Here is an 18518-nt window from a genome sequence, read left to right as displayed (position 1 = left end):
GCCGCTCCGCTGCCCGCATCCCCGCAGTTCCTCCTTCCAGCTAAACTTCCCCGCGCTCCCGGCGGGGGCTCGCGGCTCCGCCGGATCCCGGCGGTGCTGCCGCGGCGGCTCCATGCCGCGGCTTCGGGCCGCCCCGGCTCCTCCCCTCGCGGTGTGCGAGGCAGCCTGCCCGCCCGTCTGTGTGTGTGTGCGCCGGGCCGCCGCCGCCGCTGCGCTGCCTCTCCCAGCCGGGCACAGCCGCGCCGCGCTGCTGGCGGCGGCGGCGGCGCTCCGCCACCCCGGGCGGCTCCGCGCGGCCCCGCGGCGGCCGCCGCTCCCCCGCGGCGCCGCTGCCCATGCGGGCCGGCCAGCGATAGCCGCGCCGGCTCGGCTCGGCTCGGCTCTGCGGGGCGGGGAGGGGGCACCACTTCTCTGAGTCTCCCACCACATCGTTATGGACCTATTCGACTTTTTCAGGGACTGGGACTTAGAGCAGCAGTGGTAGGTTTTTTCGGGTGGTGGGGTTTTGGTTTTTTGGTTTTTTTTTTGGTTTCTCCCCCTCCCGCACCACCTCCCTCCTCGTCTCTCCACCCCTCTCCTTCTTCCAGCTGCCTCCTTCCTACCCTTCCCTGCTCGCTCCCCCCGGTGCCGTAGCCTTTGTTGAGGGGCGCAGCACCCGGTGCCAGCGGGGAGCGGGTCCGCGCTGCGCCCGCGGGCAGCGGGGCCGGCCGGGGCAGCCGGTGCCGGCCGGCTCCAGCCACGCTCCGCGGCCCCGGCTGGGGAGCAGCGCTCGGAGCGCGGCGGCGGGGGGCGAAGTTGGTCCGCAGGGCAGCGCCGAGAGGTGCCGGGTGCCGGCTGCGATCAGCGGTGGCAGCCCCCTCCCGAGCAGGGGCGGCGATGTTCCCCGGGATCGCGGCTTTGCTAATGTTGTGTTTACTGCTGTCACTGACAATGTTCCTTTCACGGGGAGAACCGCAACTGTAGTTTCGCTGTGTGGCACAGTTCGGCTGTAGCTCTGATCGGTGTGGGGGCTTCTGTTGCTGGTTTTGCTGGTTTCCTATTCTAGGTGAAGCATTATTGAAGTTAGTTTTGGAAGTGGCAAGATCAGTACTCGTGATATTATAACAGGTCTTTTTTTCCCCTGCCCGTCTCTGCATCATTTTTCTTTTATTTCCATTTATTTTAAGAATGGAATTTTAGGTTTATATTGCTCTGTAAATAGGTGCACACCTTAAAAAGATCCGTGCATCTGTTTAAGTGCATTGTAAACTTGTTATCAAAGTGAATGTTTAGGAATTTTTGATGAGTGACAAGTAGCTGGGAAAGTTAGAATTTGGGTAGGTACTTAGTCACTTCTATGGCTGGTTAATGAGATTATGCTTATTCTTTGGCTGGTTTTATTGGTTCTTTCTTTACTTTTCAATTTAGCGAATATAATTCCTTAACTATGCATGGGGAAATTCAGAGGTTGGGTACTGCTTTGTTAAATGCTTTTAGGCTGGAGTGCAGTTTGCCAAGGAAGAAAGACTAAAATACTGTATTTTGTGATCCTAATCTCTAAATGCCACACAGATTATATATGTGTATGTATGTGCGTTTGGACCTCGTGTTTTGCAGAGGGTTTACTTTACTTTGTTGATAATATAAAGGTATGTCTAGGAAAAAAGTAATATATCTTGTTAATAACTATCATTTTGCCAAACACGGTCTAACAGCTATACTTGCAAATCCATAGTAATCAGAACCAAATACCTGTCACGTTCCATTTTACAGCAATTGGGAGTAAATCCTCACGACCATAAATTACACTATATCAATATTAATCTGTAAGCAGGCGTTTTGGATCATGTGCATGTTTTATCAGCTCTGCATAATCCATTGTATTACATCTTTTTAATAATCATGCTGTTGTTATTTAAAAGTAATAATCACAATAAAATTAGTGCTCAATTAAATATTATGCTTCTACTATGCTATCTTTGCTACACTAATTTATTTTGCAGACAACTGATAACCACCGTATTACCACTCAAATAATATTTGCATACAATTTGCCTAATTTATAATGTGGGTAACATTAATTTAATAGAAGCTGTTACAACCCAATATGTGGGTGTAGTTCAAATACTAAGCATTTATAGGTATTGAGTTTTAGTGTTTGCTGAATAACTTACTTTCATTTGACCATGGTTTTATGTGGATTTAGAGATGTGCGGCAGAAAGAGAGGAACTCTCGTGCCTCGGTTTTTCCATAAAATATGATTATATTGCCTCTCATTCTAAAATTCTATTTGCTGTTTTTTGTACTGTGAAATGTATTGTTTTTAGTGGTTTTAGGGTTCATGATGAGAGAACATTTTTACTCTGACTGTTTCAAACAGTTTGATATCTGCTCAAACTATGTGGCACAGGCGTTCACACACAGTTACTGCAGAGATCAAGTTGCATTTAGCTTTTAGCAATCCAATTAGTATATGTAAGTGCATATATAATATGTGGGTACATAATCTACATGTCTACACAAATGTGACATGTATTTTATTATACATGTAAATATGTTTGTCTCTGACAAGTAGTTGCATAGCTTAGAGAGAGTTAAATTTAGCTCCTCTGTCCACAAACACGTGTATGTATGTAATGTATTATACATACATCATTTCCACACACCCAGGAATATGCATGCACATCCATCAAGATTTATTATTTTTGTCTCTGTATCCAATATGGTGTGGTTGCTTTGTAATATTTGCAAATAAGTACATATAACATGATGTGTGAATTGCTACTTCTTATTTAGAAGCTGCCCTCCTTCTGCCTGTGAGCTGGCCTTTGTAAAACGTGTTTCACAAGCATTTATAAGGCAATTAGGGACCCTCTTCTGCATTCCTTGCAAACCCAAAACTTCTCCTAATCTGTGCTGCAATCACCAAGAAGGCAAGCTCAGGCCTACTGTGTGTGTGGGTGTTTGTATTATCTGTATGCAAAGTACAACAGAAACATCGTTAGCCTGAGAAATATATTAAAAAAATATTTATAGCTTGAGCAGAATTTTTTTTAATCTGATGAAAAGATGTAAAGGTAAACTTTCTTTGCCTTGCCTTTATACCAGGAAATGACTTTGTGAAAGTTATTCGTTGATGGGAAAAATATAGTTAATTTCCCCCCACCTCCAATGGAGGTACATTTTTGTGTCACTTTTTGAAACATATTTTCTCAAGAGCTGTGATTGTTACAGTGTGCATTGCCACTGCACATGTGCTGAAATTCTCACCTGGCCTTCCAGATGATTAGTGGGAGCTTTGTCTTGATGACACAAACTGCAGAACCAGCCCTTTAGTTTCCCATATTAGGAGAGATGACTGTAGTACAAGAATGAGATGTTTCACTGACCCTTCATTGAGAATGTGATTAGGAAGGTAGCTGAGAGTTGGTGTGGGGGCTTTTGTTAACACTGGGGTAAAATGTGTAAAATGAGGCCACAAATATCCTTGTTGATGTTTTGCCAGACTTGAAAAAAACTGAAAAATACCCAAAACAATTTAGGTAAATGTAAACTCAGGATGAGATGAAAGGGCCAAGGCTGAAGTCTGCTATGATTCCTGGATGAATAAGAAGTGTTCACCTGGGCTTGCATTTAATATGAGCCATTCTATGAGGGAGAAAGAAAGGGAGATGGATATAATGAAAAGCTTGAATGCTTGTGTGCACCAAGGGGACCACTTGCTGTTAAAAATCAAATTTCATCTTTTAAATCACTTTCCATGCTTGTCTGTGGTAACCAAGTAAATGAAATCTTGCTGTGGCCTGGGACCATGTGGCTAGATTTGAACCTGCTTACGGAGCAAGGTGGTGTCATTAATCAGCAGCTGGGAAACAACAAAACCCAACAAAGACCCAACCACCCTGGAATATATCTCCTCACTTGCACAAACAAAGGCAGAAAAATTCTTGGTTTATGTTACATTGATTGTCATAGGTATTAATATTTTTAAGGCCTCCAATCTTTAAAAAAGTGGAAGTTGAGAAAGTACTTAGCAGAAAAATGCATATTGAGGTATGTAAATCAAAACCTGGCAAGGTAAAATAAGATGAGCAGGTAACAGTGTCATCTTAGCTGTGTGGTTGCAAGGAGGAAGGCTTAGCCCTGCAGAGAAACAAGCCTCTTGTTTTTTTCCTATTTTATATTATGTATCACAAGTAGCCTAATTACAGCAAAAACCAGCAAACTGCCAGTTATACAGGAAGAGGCTTAAACTCACTAAACTGTTATATAAATAGAAAGTTCAAAGGTCTGTTTGTGGCTGACAAAGCTGAGAACAGGCCATCTGTGGGCCAGGTTCCTCTCCTGTGTGAATGGAGAAACACACTGCATGCCACAGCAGCGCACTCTTTCAGCATAGCCCTCAACCTGGAGGGGGTGATCCTGCTCTCCAGACAAAGGTGAACTGTTTCAGTTCCAGCCCTGGCTATTTCCCCCTCTTCACCCACCTTCCTGCTTTCCTCTCTGCCTTGTGCCCCTGCAGAAGACCTTCTCAGTTACTGTTCTTTCACCAGAGATTGTAATAACTCACTAAATGAAAAGTCGTCTAAACGTGGAAACTATGTTATGTTTCTGATGGGAATGTGTGAAATAGAGTGGATAAGCTCTTTGGGAGTTAGATTTAATTTTTATTTTTTAATTTTTATGGGGTGATGGTGAGAGCAGTAGTGTAGGAGAAAGTCACATTTTGAATGGATTCTGTAAGATTTTTCTCCCTGTCCCTTTCTTTTCCCTAAGAAATATTACAGAATTGCAGTTACTTTTTGGATTTGTATTACAGACATCCGAGAGTAATTATTTGAGAATGTTTCATTTTGAATTTGCTTTGAAAGTGTAAATGGATAGATTGTGTGGCCACTGGTGGGTGTGTGAGAGGGATTACATGCTGTCAAAACAAGCAGCTGAAGAAGACCAAAAATAGTCTTGGGCCAAAACCTGTACTTGAAGTACATCCTGATTTAGTAATTTTTCCCTGGCTGATATTGAACTTCATGGAGTGTAAATCTTGAAAGAATTTGACTGTTTGCAAACATTAAGCTCACATCTATCCTATGAGGCAAAATTACTATCCGTTTAACATCATTTGAATTGTTTTCCTAATGATTCATTCAAGAATTTAATGCCTTTTAAAATATACAAATTGGAATGGAGAGTAGATACTTCAGGTACTGTTCAGCTATTCTGAAGCCAGGCAGAACTTAAAAGCATTTAAGCAGTTTGTACATGAATGGCAATTATATTGTTTGGGGTTTTCTTCTTAGTAAAAGATGGTACTATGATGCAGGTCCTTCAGTAAAGCAAAATTATTCCTTTTGTCTGACAAGAGTACTTCTGCAACCTGGAATTTTCTAAATAATTTAGAGTGGCAAATGTGACATTCTGCAAATTATTAACTTAAATATACCAAATGATCTTTGAGAAAATGGATGGACACTGCTGGTCTTCTTATGCTTCTTAGGACTGTGATAATACGTCTCTTTTGGAATGAGTGCTGTGATGCTTTTTGTATTATGAGGTCCAAATTCTGTTTTTATCTGGATAAATAAAAATGCCCAGTATGGTGAGATGGGATAAAATTTGTGCTAAACTTAGAAAAAGCTCATGGGCCTTAATTTAGCAGAGCCCATAGACAGGTATGGGGTTTTAAGCTCATGAGAGATCTATTAAAACAACTCTGATTTCGAGTTAAGTTTCACAGACTGGATCCTTGATCACTCCCAAAATGCTCAATGTGTTTTACTAATGACTGAATCCCAGTTTTTGATGTATATGGTAGTGGAAGCAGATGTTATTTTTGCTTGCATGGTACCCATCTATTTCCCTGAAATCAACAGCAGCTTTACATGATTTCACCAATAACTGGGCAGTCAGAAAGAATGCAAATATTAAATGTCATTTAAAAAAAATCTAGAGGGATTGTGAAAAGCATTTTATGCCTTAAACCCATGAAGCATTTAGAATAAGCATCTAAACAGATAGACCCTATCCTGTATTTTCCCTGTGCCTTTAGTTTGAGGTAATGAAATTATTTTTGTGTCAAGGACTGGAAGGATTTGGTTCCTGAATGTTTGTTAAATGTATATAGTCAATAAATGCCATGAAGAAGCTGTGTCTTCCTCCAGCCTTGGTGTGAGTCAATGGCCAGTGATGCCAGTGAAGGTGCTCCCAGTTGACTTGAGAGGGCCCTTGATTTGCCCATTTTGGCCAAAAGGCAGACTTCTTTAAATGTGGAGCAACTCTCTGATGCCCAGGGTCAGCAAGGCTCCCTGCGCATGCCTAATACTATGCATGTGGAAAAACTCCTCAGAGCCCAATTCTGAACCTGTCCAATTCAAATTTACTGCCTTTCTTTTATGGAAAGAAAAGAAAAATGGAGGGGAAAGCTTGAATCTTTTCTCTTGATTGCAGTTAGCAGAATGGATTTTCTAAAGCCATCAAACACCTATTAACACTGAAAACTGAAAATGTGCCACAATTCTGGGTTTTGCAATGTTGCAAATTCTTTCTTAAGCATTGAAAAGGAAGGCTGTAAATCAAGTAAGATGTCAAGTTAGTATAACCTTCCATAATATAACATGGTCAGGAAGTCACAACAGTGACTCTAAAAGACAGCTCTTTCATCCTTTTATTGTTACTGAATGTTCTGTGTTGATGCTTTGTAACCAAAATATTTGTTTAAATTGTTCTAATAGCTTTGGTCAGAGGTCAGAAGGTACATTACTCCTGACTAATGGACAACTGTAGAGATTTAAAAAATGAGAGGAAGGATGGCAGTGTGTGTCTCAGTAGCTTTTAAGCCCCATTTTGAATAACTTCTGATGAGACAGTTGTTTGACCAAAGATTGTCACTAAGGCCATATGATGTTAAGTCTTTATTTGTGAGGAAATTGTAGGGGAATGAGCTCGAGGGCTTGTTTTCAAATACACTGTGCTGGAGTCCAGTCTTGAAGAAACTTTATAAAAATTGTATATTGCTCCTAAATTTCAACAGGACTGCTATTGAGTGCAGTCAGTTTGATGGGTTTACAAGGTTGGGCTCGTAGTGCTGAAAAAGTAATGTGGAGCAAGAGAGCTGAGGTAAGGGAATAACCCAAAACTTCCTGCAGTTAACTTCCCAGCTGTTACAAAGTGTTTTATCATGAAGAGACTATTTCTCAACCTGTACATAGCAGATCAACGACATAAATTGTTATGACTTTTAAGTAAAGGTCTGTAGTTTCTTTAGTAAAACTGTATATAATGTTTTAATAACATTTTATTATTATATTCAAATGAAGCCACTGAGAGAAGAAAACTCTCCCTTGAAATATTTTTTCTTGTGACTTCAGCTGTTGATCTGTCTTTTTGCTGGATATTATAGCTGAGTCCTTATTTCATGGAATTTGGGATGGTGAGTTTTAAGGAGAGTTGGAGGTGATACCACAACTGGAAGCTGATTTTCCTTGTAGGTGGAGCAGAGAATAGGGAATGCCATTTACTATGTGTGGTGTGTAAGACTTGTTTAGTGAGGAGCTGTAGTCAGCAGTTCAGATTCCTGACTCACATGCTGCATGGTGCTACCAGTTATAGTAAGACATGAATAGCCCACTCATAATTATATGTAGTTATAGGGGTGGGGTATTAACAACCAGCAAAGAAGAAAACAAGATAGAGCACCAAGTTAAAAATCACTGAGTTGTTCCTTTGACAAGTATTTTAATAGCTATTTTTGTATGCTGTGGGTGTGCATAATGTTGTGGAATGAGTAAATTCTGTAGCTCTACATTGCTAGTGCCTGGGGCTCAAACCTGCAGAAGCCTTACTACTGAGACTAGTGCTTTTTCCATTTGGCACTAATTTACATGGACTGTTGGCAGGATTCAATTGTAGCTCAAAGTTTTCTTGGACATCCAAGTGTAGGCTCTTTTGATAGGTGATAATATCTGCAGCCTGCAAAGTGATAGACACCCGAAAGTGACACTGGGTAAAAGCAGAGCAGTCCTTGGTGGCTTATGATCTGTGCTGAGAAGGTGGCTTCATAATGGAATGTTTTTTATTTAAAATGTTTTTATGTCTGAGGGTAACAGTTTGTTATGTAAGTCTACGTTTTTTGTGTGTGTCCTTTTTTACTGGTTTAGGTCAAGATTTCTCTTGTGAGGAAAAGGAACATATAACTGTCAGTAGAGAAAGCAAATGCAAAGCTTTAAATATAAAGGCCTCCCATTCCTATTTATTTCAGTCTCATGTCATGAGGGTAACTGAGATCCTGCAGTAATACGGTGTTTAGGTGAGTCTGTTTCTGTGCTGATGCCAGTAGCCACACTTGCATTTGAGAATACTGTCTTGGAACATTATATGTCTGTTGGTTATGGACCTCTTAGTGTGCAGAGATGCCAGTGTAAGAGATGTTTTCAGAAGTTTGCACATGCTTTAGATCCCTGTCCTGAACTCTCAGGTGAGACCCCCATAGCTTGGGGGGCAGCCAGTTCATGTATGAGAACTTTGGACTGCTCTTTTGAATGTGGGGGTGATTTTTCTTCCCGTTTCTTTCCTGTAGAACAATGGAGTGACATTCTTCCTGGTGTTTCCTATGAAGAATAATGATGAGGAATTATCTTCTCTGTCTACAAGTGTTTAAAAACTCATTAGTTAGGGTCCCTGAAAGAGTTCCAATACAAGTCAGTGGGTGTGGTGAAGCCAATTGTAATGGGAAGTGGACTGAGCCCTGGGGCTGGTGGTCAGCAGGGAGGCAGAGCTGTAAAGAATACTGTGCATATGCTATAGTAAGCATTTTTGTAGATCTCCTCTGTGGGAGAGGACAATGGCTTTGGAGCTCATATTTACTCAAAAAGCAACCCTTTGATTTTCATGGCTTTCTGCTTGGTTGCACATTGGAAAGCCCATTTGTCTTCACCAAGCCCACCAAGCCTTTGAAGAGGGGTAGGTGAAGGAATTGAGGCATTGGCCAGTGACTGAGGGCTAGTGGTTGCTTGGAGAAAGAACTGAGTTGCATTGCTTTTTTATTTTTTGTAATACTGGAAAGGGTGGTTGTCATTCTTAAGTTTGTGAAATCAAGGTGAATATATATTTTTAGGAACAGAACATAGATTCTCTCACTGGTACTGTGGCTAGCTACTTTACTGCCTTTGGAAAGTCATTGGTATCTGTCAAAAGTGAGGCAATAATATTTACTTCTGTGGTGATTTGCCTTTTTTTTTTTTTTCTTGTTCAAGTGCAAAGCATGAGAGAGAAGGGCCAGCTGTGTAGATACCTTTATCTGGTCTTTCTGCTCACTTTTTCATCTTCCTGGGTGTCAGCTGGGAGCTGCTTTTGACATTTTCTCTACTATGAACTTCACTCTAGCTACATAGTCCTTCACTGGCTTGCTTGTACAGTGTTACCTACAAGAAAAGCAAATGGTATTGACTGTGGCATAGCTGATGCACAGAGATCCTTGTGTTGGATGAAACATTTGTGTTGATGATATCAGACACGTGTTTAGAAAAATAGGGTGATATTTCTAGCCAGAGACCCTTCAACCAATAATGATCTGTCTCTGCTTTACCTCCTTTTGTGAAGTGAGAAGTGTATCTCCAGTTTTTACTGTTAGACTTTCAGAGAAGTCACTGTCATCACCCCTCCTTACACAGTTGGGAATGGGAAGAGAGAAGTGCCTTGCAGGACTCATCGTTGGTCAGGAATGCAGCTGAGTTCCACTTCACTGCTTGCCAAGTCTGAGGGGTATATTTTCCTATTCTGTGGGGGTGTGATGAGGTTAAATCCCTTAATGTTTATGAATGTTTATGGTGATAGAGGAGGACAGAAACCTAGGCAGATATATTAGTAGGGGGAAGGCAAGCCTGTAAAGAGAAATGGTGGGATTTGGGCAGTGCTGGAGAAGATAATCAAAGCAGAGAACTCTTCTGAAGGGCAGAATTTATTTATAGTGTATATACTTAATGTAATTTGCCCTGCTAGTGTAGCTGGACACAGACCTTTTGGAGACAGAACCATCTTGTCACTCCAGAAGATTTGTCATTTACCAGATCTTATAGCAAAGCTTTGCATATGCAGCTGTAGCATAAGTAAATGTCATCCCTTGGATGGCTCACTGAATAGTACATCCACAGTTTTTCAGAAGCATTGTTGCTCTTTGAGCCAGCTGCCTTTGTTTCTAGCAGATCGCTGCTGCTTTGTTGGTTAACCCTGGGCATGAGTTTTCTTCACATATGTTATTAGACTGAGCATATTTTCTATTTATACCACTTGGGGATACAAATTACTGTGTTGCATTCAGCAAGCACGAGGAAAAGTACATCCTTGTGATTGGACAAAAAAAGAATATGGGGCAAAATTTTATTCTGAGGTCCTTTCTTTCAAGGTTCAAGGGAAAACAGGCAGCAAAAACAATTTATGGTCTTTATGTCCCTGAAACGTAGGAAGTATTTTCATATATGTGTTTAAATAGACTATGCTGGTGGAATTTGATTATGAAATTAACAATGTGCCTTTGAAGAAGGGAACGAATTTTGTTGAAATCCTGTGTATCATTTTTAGGCAATTAGGGAGATGATTGGTGTCATACATACTTGGAAGCATTGTCTTTGTGGCTTTGATTGTTGTCTGTGGGCCAATAAATTTGCACTAGAGGGCTGAGCTGGAGGCCACTGCAGCTGGTTGAAGTTTTTCATTGATTTAGTGAACTCTAAACCATACTTAGCCACAGCTTCCCTTTCTTTCTCATTTCATTTTGGGAGCAGATGACCTTTACCTACTCTGTGGTAGAGCTCCAGAAATATTATGCAATCTATTGCAATGTTTTTGTTACTGCTCAGTCTTCCCTTCTCTCTTTAAAGAGCCCTTGCCCAAACTGACTGGTTTTTAGTGTGCCCAGGTAAGGGAGTATAATTAAAGAGAGTTTTGGTATTTGTGTAGGGAAACACCTGTGCTCTCATTTAGAATCATAGCTCTGTCAGCAGGACAGTGAGCATGTTTGGATTGTAGACCATGACTAGGTGTTATCCTCATCAGGATAATAAATAATACACTTCCCTGTCACTTCACTCTGCTGTTTCTTTCCCCATTACCCAAGACAAGCTGTTGTGTGAGAATTTTTCCTGGTTGTAGACTGCTCATGAATCTTGCAGTACGTGACATGCAGACATCTAACAAACATGACTAGAAACTGCATAAAATACACAGACATAACACAGAAGTCATATGTTTGAAAACACATTCGAGCTCCACAAATAACCTGATATCTAGGAGGCATTTTTCCCCCCTATATATCTATAACCAAAAATATTCTGCTAGCTGCCTTTCAACCAGATCAGGGTTATTTTAGATTTTGTAATGATTCTCGCTTGTGTAAACTCACACAATCTGCCTGCAAATTCAACTTCAATGATAAAAGGTCTCATCAAAAAATTGAGGCAGGCTAGAATGTTTGGTTAAGATTTAATATCTTTCTAACTAATTACAACACAGTGTCTGTATGCACTCTGGTATCTGTGGAAAGAAAAGGAACAAAAAAGATACTGTTCCATTGTACTGGGTCTTTTGTAAACAATTACTGGTTAGGTTGATGTCTGAAGCAAGGGTGAGAGAATTGATAAACCTGTTCTAAAGGCCTTGAAAAGTTGAATTGAATTCTAAATGTAGATTAGGAATAAATGATGACAGCCAAGCCAGCATTACCTCAGTTGATTAATTTATAAGGATACTGGTCAATGATTTTAACCAACAGCTATGCATAGTAGAATCCTAATGGGATCTGTCTGTTAAGATTACATAAAGTAGAGCATTTGATTTATTTCATAGCTTTCCAACGCGCCACTTTAACTTCATACAAATAATGCATTAGTCACACTGGATAAGATGGCGTATTGAATAAACTTGTGATTTTGTCTGCTTCTTATAATCTGATTTTATAAAGGATTAAATCTGTTTTAGTAGTTTATTCATATCATAAAAGAGATTGTTGGTTGAATGAAATCTTTACATCTGCCACTTTCTATCTCATTAGAAAAGACAGTAACATAAAGTTCCTCGTTTCCTCCCAGCCTGTTTTATCCCCTGGTGTGTCTGAGTGTGTATATCTTCCCTACATGTTTGTATATTATAATGTCAGTGTGTTCTCAGAGTTGTGGTTAAGAATGCGTCACAGCTTTGGAGGGATAATACCAGGGGCTATAAACGTTCTGGCCAAGAACATACCCAGCCAGGAGCAAACAGGGATGTGGGCAAAAGGTGACTGTCAAAAATCTGAAAGTGATGGCTTCTAGCAGCATGGCCATGTGTGTGTTTGTGTGTCAGAATTCAGCAAGTGCTCCAGTACCCCCAGCCCTTCACTGTGGGTGTGCCTGTGTCACTGGGCACTGAGTGTGCACAGAATGATGAGTGGGTGTTAACTCAGGGCTGATTTAAGGGGACGTGAAGGCTGAGCATTCCTCTGGACTTCAGTGTGAATTGTCACTTATGATCAACTGTCATTCATCTGTCACACTTCCACTGGTTTTAAAAACACTCTTCTAGTTCAGATGCATGGATGTTGATTAGTATTTAATGGAAATCTAGGCATTTTTTGTCCACTGGTGCTGGGAGGCTTATTTCTTGTTTGTGTATTTTATTCGTTTTGTTGAAATGTGTGTCGTTGACAGGATGCTGCTGTTACAACTAGCAGTTGTAGACCTTCAAAAAGTAGTATCAGTAGATCTTTCCATAGATGTTTTCTTATTTGTATGTAAGGATCTTGCAATTTTTATTTAATCCTATTGACTGTTTAGGGCCAGACTTGGTCTTCTGAACATGAGGTTGTCTTGGATCCTGGTGTTCAACTAGAAGGTACTATCCAGCTCTTTTGGTTGTCTTTTTAGTCAAGACAGCTTCTGAGGATCTCCGTTCCCCATTCTGAGGACTTGCTGAGGACAAAACATCATTTACATTTTCATTGTTGATACATGTTTTAGTTTAACTGGCTCTGTCATTTAAATCTTGGCTGCTTTGCCCACATATTTTGATTTGGTGGGAGTGTTCTGATATAAAACGTGTGGTCAGGCTCCTCTCTAGGTCAGGGATCCTCCTGCAGGCTTTGGTTGCAGACACAGTGGGAGCACTGGGGTGGGAAGAGGGCTTGTGCTGGGCTTGGGCTGCCAAAGAGTTTACACAGAAGTATTTGACTCCCAGCACAGGACTGGGCCTGTCTCTGACTCCAGCAAGCTTCTTGAACAAGACTTTAAGACTCATATATTGTTCTTCATGCTTTGTTTTAGGAGAAGTGACAGCAGGGCTTAGCTCTGCTCTGCCTTGGCCAGTGTCTCTGCAGCAGTGCTGTGCTCACTGCTGAGCCCTGCAGTCATGGCTGAGTCATTTTGTAGTTAAGTCATGTTCCTTACTGAAATTGAAGGGAAAAACCCTTTACTTTTCATGAAAGTGATTTGGTCATATGCATTCCCATGATGCAGAACGGTCCTCAAAAGGGCAGTAATGTTTGCTGAGGTGGAGGGTTTCTGTAGCCAGATCTGGGGAGTGTGCACAGGTTGGTTTGCTGAGGGCAAGATACAGGACACTCTACCCAAATGGAAACTTCCTCAGCTAAATTGAAGTGTCCTCTGCTGTAGGGTTACCTACACACAATGAAGCAGCTCTAGTATCTGTGACCTTGCTTAAAACCTGTGTGGTCATGAGAAGCAGACACAGCTCCAGCAGCACTGGGGGGAGATTGACTTTGCAGGGAGCCTTCCTCAGCCACCCTCCTTCACATCAAACCTGGACTGCTGGAGGTGTCATCCTGGAGCTGGACATGGCAGCAGCCCACATCCATTGCTGCCATCAGAGAATATCCAAACCTGACATCTTCTGTGTGCACCAATATTTAAATGGAAGTATTTGTCAGATTCCTTGTGTATATAGTAGCATAATTTTGGGGGTGAAAAGTGTTGGCTCATTATCTGTTGTTCTAATTGTTATTCAAGAATGGACCCACAGTTTGGTAATACACCGAGGACTAATATCACCTTCCTGCCTCCAGTTAAAAACTTATCCTCTGAGATGGTTACAGCAATAAGACACAGCTTAAGTATTTAAATATGAAAGAGCAGTGCCACACTGTTCATTTTCAGTGAGGAATACTGACTCTATCTCTGAATAAACAGAGAACAGCTTTTTATGAGAGATTTTTGTTGTATTTTATTTGGCAGCTGTCTTAGTAGGAATTCTTCAATAGTATTTATTGTATTTTGTGCTGGTAGGGGTGAGAGCCAAAGCAGAATCTGAGCAGTTTTACTTGCTTTACTCATGAACAATAAGAAAATATTGCTGTATTAATTACTTTTGTGCTTTATTGGCAAAAATAAAGAGATCCTATAATATGAAATTGCTAATATGAGAAAGGCTTTGATTTTCTCATTAGCACAGGATATTTTGCATCTGTTCTGGTTCACAAGTGCATTGTCGGCACTTAAATAATAATAATGACTCAGTAATGAATAAGAATAACAACAAATAAGCATGAGAGTATTCAGGCAGTCAGGCACCCTCCGGTGTTTATCAGTAGGTTGGTTTCAGAGGTCTTGCAAAATGAGCTGTTCCCATATGCCCATTCAGATTTTCTTAGATCATTGCACAGCCCAGAGATTCATTTTGCTGCTGACATGGCTGGGTTATATACAAGCACTTTTTTCATTGTATATCAGTAGTAAAGTGCTAAAGTTGAAATGAGAAATGTTTCTTCCACTTAGAGACATTTAAGTCTCCATTTTTCCTCTTCATTTTTTCTTTTTTCTATTTTTTTTGTGTGTGAATAGAGTCTTAAGTATCTCATTGTTTTGAATTTGTGGAAATACCAGAGCACTGGATTGTTCTGCCAGTCTTTCAAGTATGTTCTTAAAAACATAGCCTGGAAACACCTTCACTAAAGTTCAACTCAGCTTGTATTAAATTGTCTCTGCTTCTTGTAGGTACTCTTACAAAAATAGAGAATGTTAAAATAATGTTTGCAGTCTATCTTGAATGTTAAAAAGCCTGGCAATCTAAAATGAAGGTTCAGTTTCTGATTTGACTTTTGGTTTATAGCTCTGTCTCACCTTCTTCAAAGTCTCTTGCCTGCCTGTAGAATATGCCACAGTGTAATTTATGGATTTCATTTTTCTCCAGATCTTATGTAATATCAAATATTTAAGAATAGTGATAAGTGAAGGATAGCACAATACTCCCTTTATTGTTAAAGCAGTGGCTAATTTTGTCAAAGTATATTAACTTTTAGCCTTATTCTCAGAATAATTTGGACTAATGATGTGGCTTTATGGTTATGAGTTTAAGAGAAAAGGAAAATTATCAGTTCAAGTTGGGGGAAAAAACCCCAGCAATTATGCTTTGAGTAACTATTTTCTTAAAACACTACTTTGCACTGAAAATTATACCCTTATGACCCTGCAGTTCAAGAGAGTCACAAAAAAGTGTGTATGTGTATAAGCAATGATGTGGGATTTGACAATTCTTGTTGAAATTCCTAAAGTTCTGGAATGACAGGCAAGAGGGCATCTTCTGTGTGGAGAGTCCAAATTGTACCTGTCTGTTAGTGCCATTGAACCTTTAAAACAGGCTGCCAAAAAGTGGCCTTACTGATTGCTCCAAGTGATACTTGCTTAAAGAAGTCTGCCTGTGTTAAAGCACACTTCAGCAATATATGTGAAGCAAAGGAAAGCAAAAGTTTATTTTTATTTTCCTTGTTGATTAAAATTATTTTTGGTCCAACAGCTCTCAACTATTCATGGTAAAAATAAAACAGGAAGGGAAGAATAATGAAAAAAAGGAGAGCAAAACAAAACACAAAATAAGTCCTCCTCCTCCAACTAAAACAGTTTAGCCTTGGATAAGCCAAAAGAAATTGATAAAGTAAGTAGTTTAATAGCACATGACCTGTAAAGTACTTAAAGTGATCTGTGAATGGAAGCTACCCTAAGCCTGCTTCTTGTCACAGTAATTTGTCTGGTTTAAGAGCAGGAAAAGTGGGTCTCCTTGGCAATACAAAAGCAAGTAGATCACTAGGTGAGATCAGATAGGGGTCTCTGGTGAGGCCCAACTACAACTACTGCTGTTACTTCTCTTAGTAAGTGTGCTAATTATCATGAGCCTGATAAGGCTTATATTAATTGACTGAACTAAATGTAAATTTTGGTTAAATAGAGAGTAGTTCAGTAGACTTGACAGGTGCTGATTTGCTTAACTGCTATATTCAAAGTGATGGTATGCTTCAAAACAAAATAAATAATCTAACCCTTTTGGGGAGGCTTCAAATATTCAAGTTTTACTCCTAAAACAGAAAAACTCAAAGTTTTCAGAATATCTTCTGCCTTTCTCCCCTGTCCTGTGACACTTTATGCGAGGACAGTTAGTTCTTGCAGATTTTGTGCTGCAGTGGAATCCCTCTGTAGCCATTTGTCTGGCACAGAGTAGTGTGGCCTGTTTGTCTCCTGACATTATTACAGTAGTAAATGTTGGGAAATAAATAACAGCACCCACCAGTGTAATGGGTGTAGGGTAGTTGTGGAGTTAGAGGGTGCCCTGCTTTGGGTGGAACCTTTGGGCAGATGATCTCTCTCTGCCTCACTCTTGAGTGTTTGCAGAATGGACACTGGAGTATACACTTGGCTTTAGAGACCTTCCAGGGCCTTGTAGTTGTGAAGATGCATAAAGACCCTTCAAATAGCTTTCATATGTCCAAGCAAAATTGTATCAGTATTAAAATGTTCTTCTTTTACTTCCGAGGAGGGAATTTCCTGGTTAAGTGCTCAGTATTATAAGTGGAGACATGGAAATGGACATGGAAGAAGCAAACATGATACCTCTTAGCAACAAATGTCACAGACATTCTTGGGCATGCTGGAATATTTATAGTATATTTTATGTATGCCATAGACATTGCCATTAGTGCACAGAACCTCTTCATTTTAATTGTTAGGAGAGCTGTCACACAGTAACATGCTGAAAGAACAATCAGCTTTTATCATTTCACAGCTACATTTTATTACTTTGTAAGATATTTTAATTCTTTTTCCCCCTGATCTCTACACATGTTCATGGGTAAGGCAAACAGCTCTGGAAACTGGTGTCCTCTGCCTATCAAGTGGCCCTGGCAGAACAAGGTTCTTCCTTTGTCTGGCTCAGGTCTGGCCACTTCCAGAAGGAAGTTGAGGAATCCCTTATTCCTCTACTTGTACACTGTCATCTCAGTCATGCTTCTAGGGACTGACTTCTGTATACATTCTTGCTAGGTATTATTCTCCTTCCCAAAACACTCCCAAAGCAATCTCCCACCAATCCAGAAAAGGCAAATGTATCAAGAGACTTGTGCAGTGTCTTAGGTGTCTGTAATGTCACTGAGAAAGGGGCTGGAGTGATACCTCAGAGCTGGTTTTGATGCACGTGGGATAAAAGTAGCTGAGTGGTTTTCTGCCCTGTGCACACCACCTGTTCCAGTGAAAAGAGGAAGCTTTAACTGCTTGTAATGGTCATGAAACTAGCTGCACTTTACTGAGACATACAGGTGCAAATAAAAACCCACAGTCTGAAAGTACATAAGGTAATAAATTGACTGTTGATAAATTAGAATACAGCTGCACTTCTTTGCAGGGTGAGGGTCGTTTATTTCTCTGTGTGTCCCCTTCTCCATTAATGCAGGGTAATTATCACACTTTAGTTTGGATTGCAAGATCATCACATGCTTTTACTGCAGGCAGTGCTTTATTGAAACTATCCTGCATTATGTCTACAAAGGTTGAAAAAAAGAGGGGGGGAAATAGAATTACTTCCTGCCTGAGGAACATGCTGCAGGGCTTCTTTTTTTTTTTTTTTTTAGTTTTGTATTCACTAATTTACTGTTTGTTCTAGAGCAGCAGTGAGTGGGAGTTAAACTTTAAGTGCACATTTGGCTCTTTAAAAAGACATTTAGTGTACAATTACTGCTGTTTACCATCTTATAATTGTTGTGTGTTTAGGCTTAGTCAGGCTTAGGAAGATGGGTATCTGTAATCTTTGAGGGCTACAACTCCCTGTCCTAGTTTTTACAAAAGAGAAAGTAATTATAGATATTGAGATGGATACAGAGATAACATAACACTTTGTGCTGTGATGTTTTAGTGATTAGTGTAAAATAAACACACAGACAAAGAGAAGGGCTGTGGTGGAAGGTGCTGTGTGTGGCTGCAGTTTCAGACAGTGATATTTGAGCGTGATACTCAAATCGAGTCTGGGAATCAGGGCTGCTTGTCATGGAGTCCCCAGATTTGCTCTTCTGAACTTGCACAGGTGCACAGTTTATAAAAAGCTGGGTTTAAGAAAGGGGCTGTATTTGTAGTAACAACTGTACGTTACACCACATCAGAGTAAAAGTAACTGCAGTCATGCCTCGATTGGCAGCCTGGTGACAGGGGAAGTGTCTCCATCAGCCTCTTTTGGTTGACAGCTTTGTTAGATAGAAAATAGAAACATGGATAACTGTATATCTGGGAAGACCCAGATC

At 40.5% G+C, this 18518-nt stretch overlaps 1 protein-coding gene across 4 annotated transcripts in view; it reads left to right on the top strand.

Annotated features, from left to right (window-relative positions):
• The first annotated feature begins 311 nt into the window (after positions 1-311).
• Positions 312-18518, top strand: part of AFF2 (AF4/FMR2 family member 2) — a 330747-nt gene continuing 312540 nt past the window's right edge. For all 4 annotated transcript variants that reach the window (XM_030967963.1, XM_030967964.1, XM_030967965.1 and 1 more), the window contains exon 1: positions 312-480. In XM_030967963.1, the coding sequence (XP_030823823.1) occupies positions 434-480 (47 nt within the window). In that variant the 5' untranslated portion in view covers positions 312-433. The remainder of the gene's footprint in view (positions 481-18518) is intronic.

This window comes from Camarhynchus parvulus, chromosome 4A (assembly GCF_901933205.1).
Source record: "Camarhynchus parvulus chromosome 4A, STF_HiC, whole genome shotgun sequence".
NCBI lineage: Eukaryota > Metazoa > Chordata > Aves > Passeriformes > Thraupidae > Camarhynchus > Camarhynchus parvulus.
Note: the sequence above shows the minus strand (reverse complement) of the source record. Positions and strands in the feature narration are given on the sequence as shown.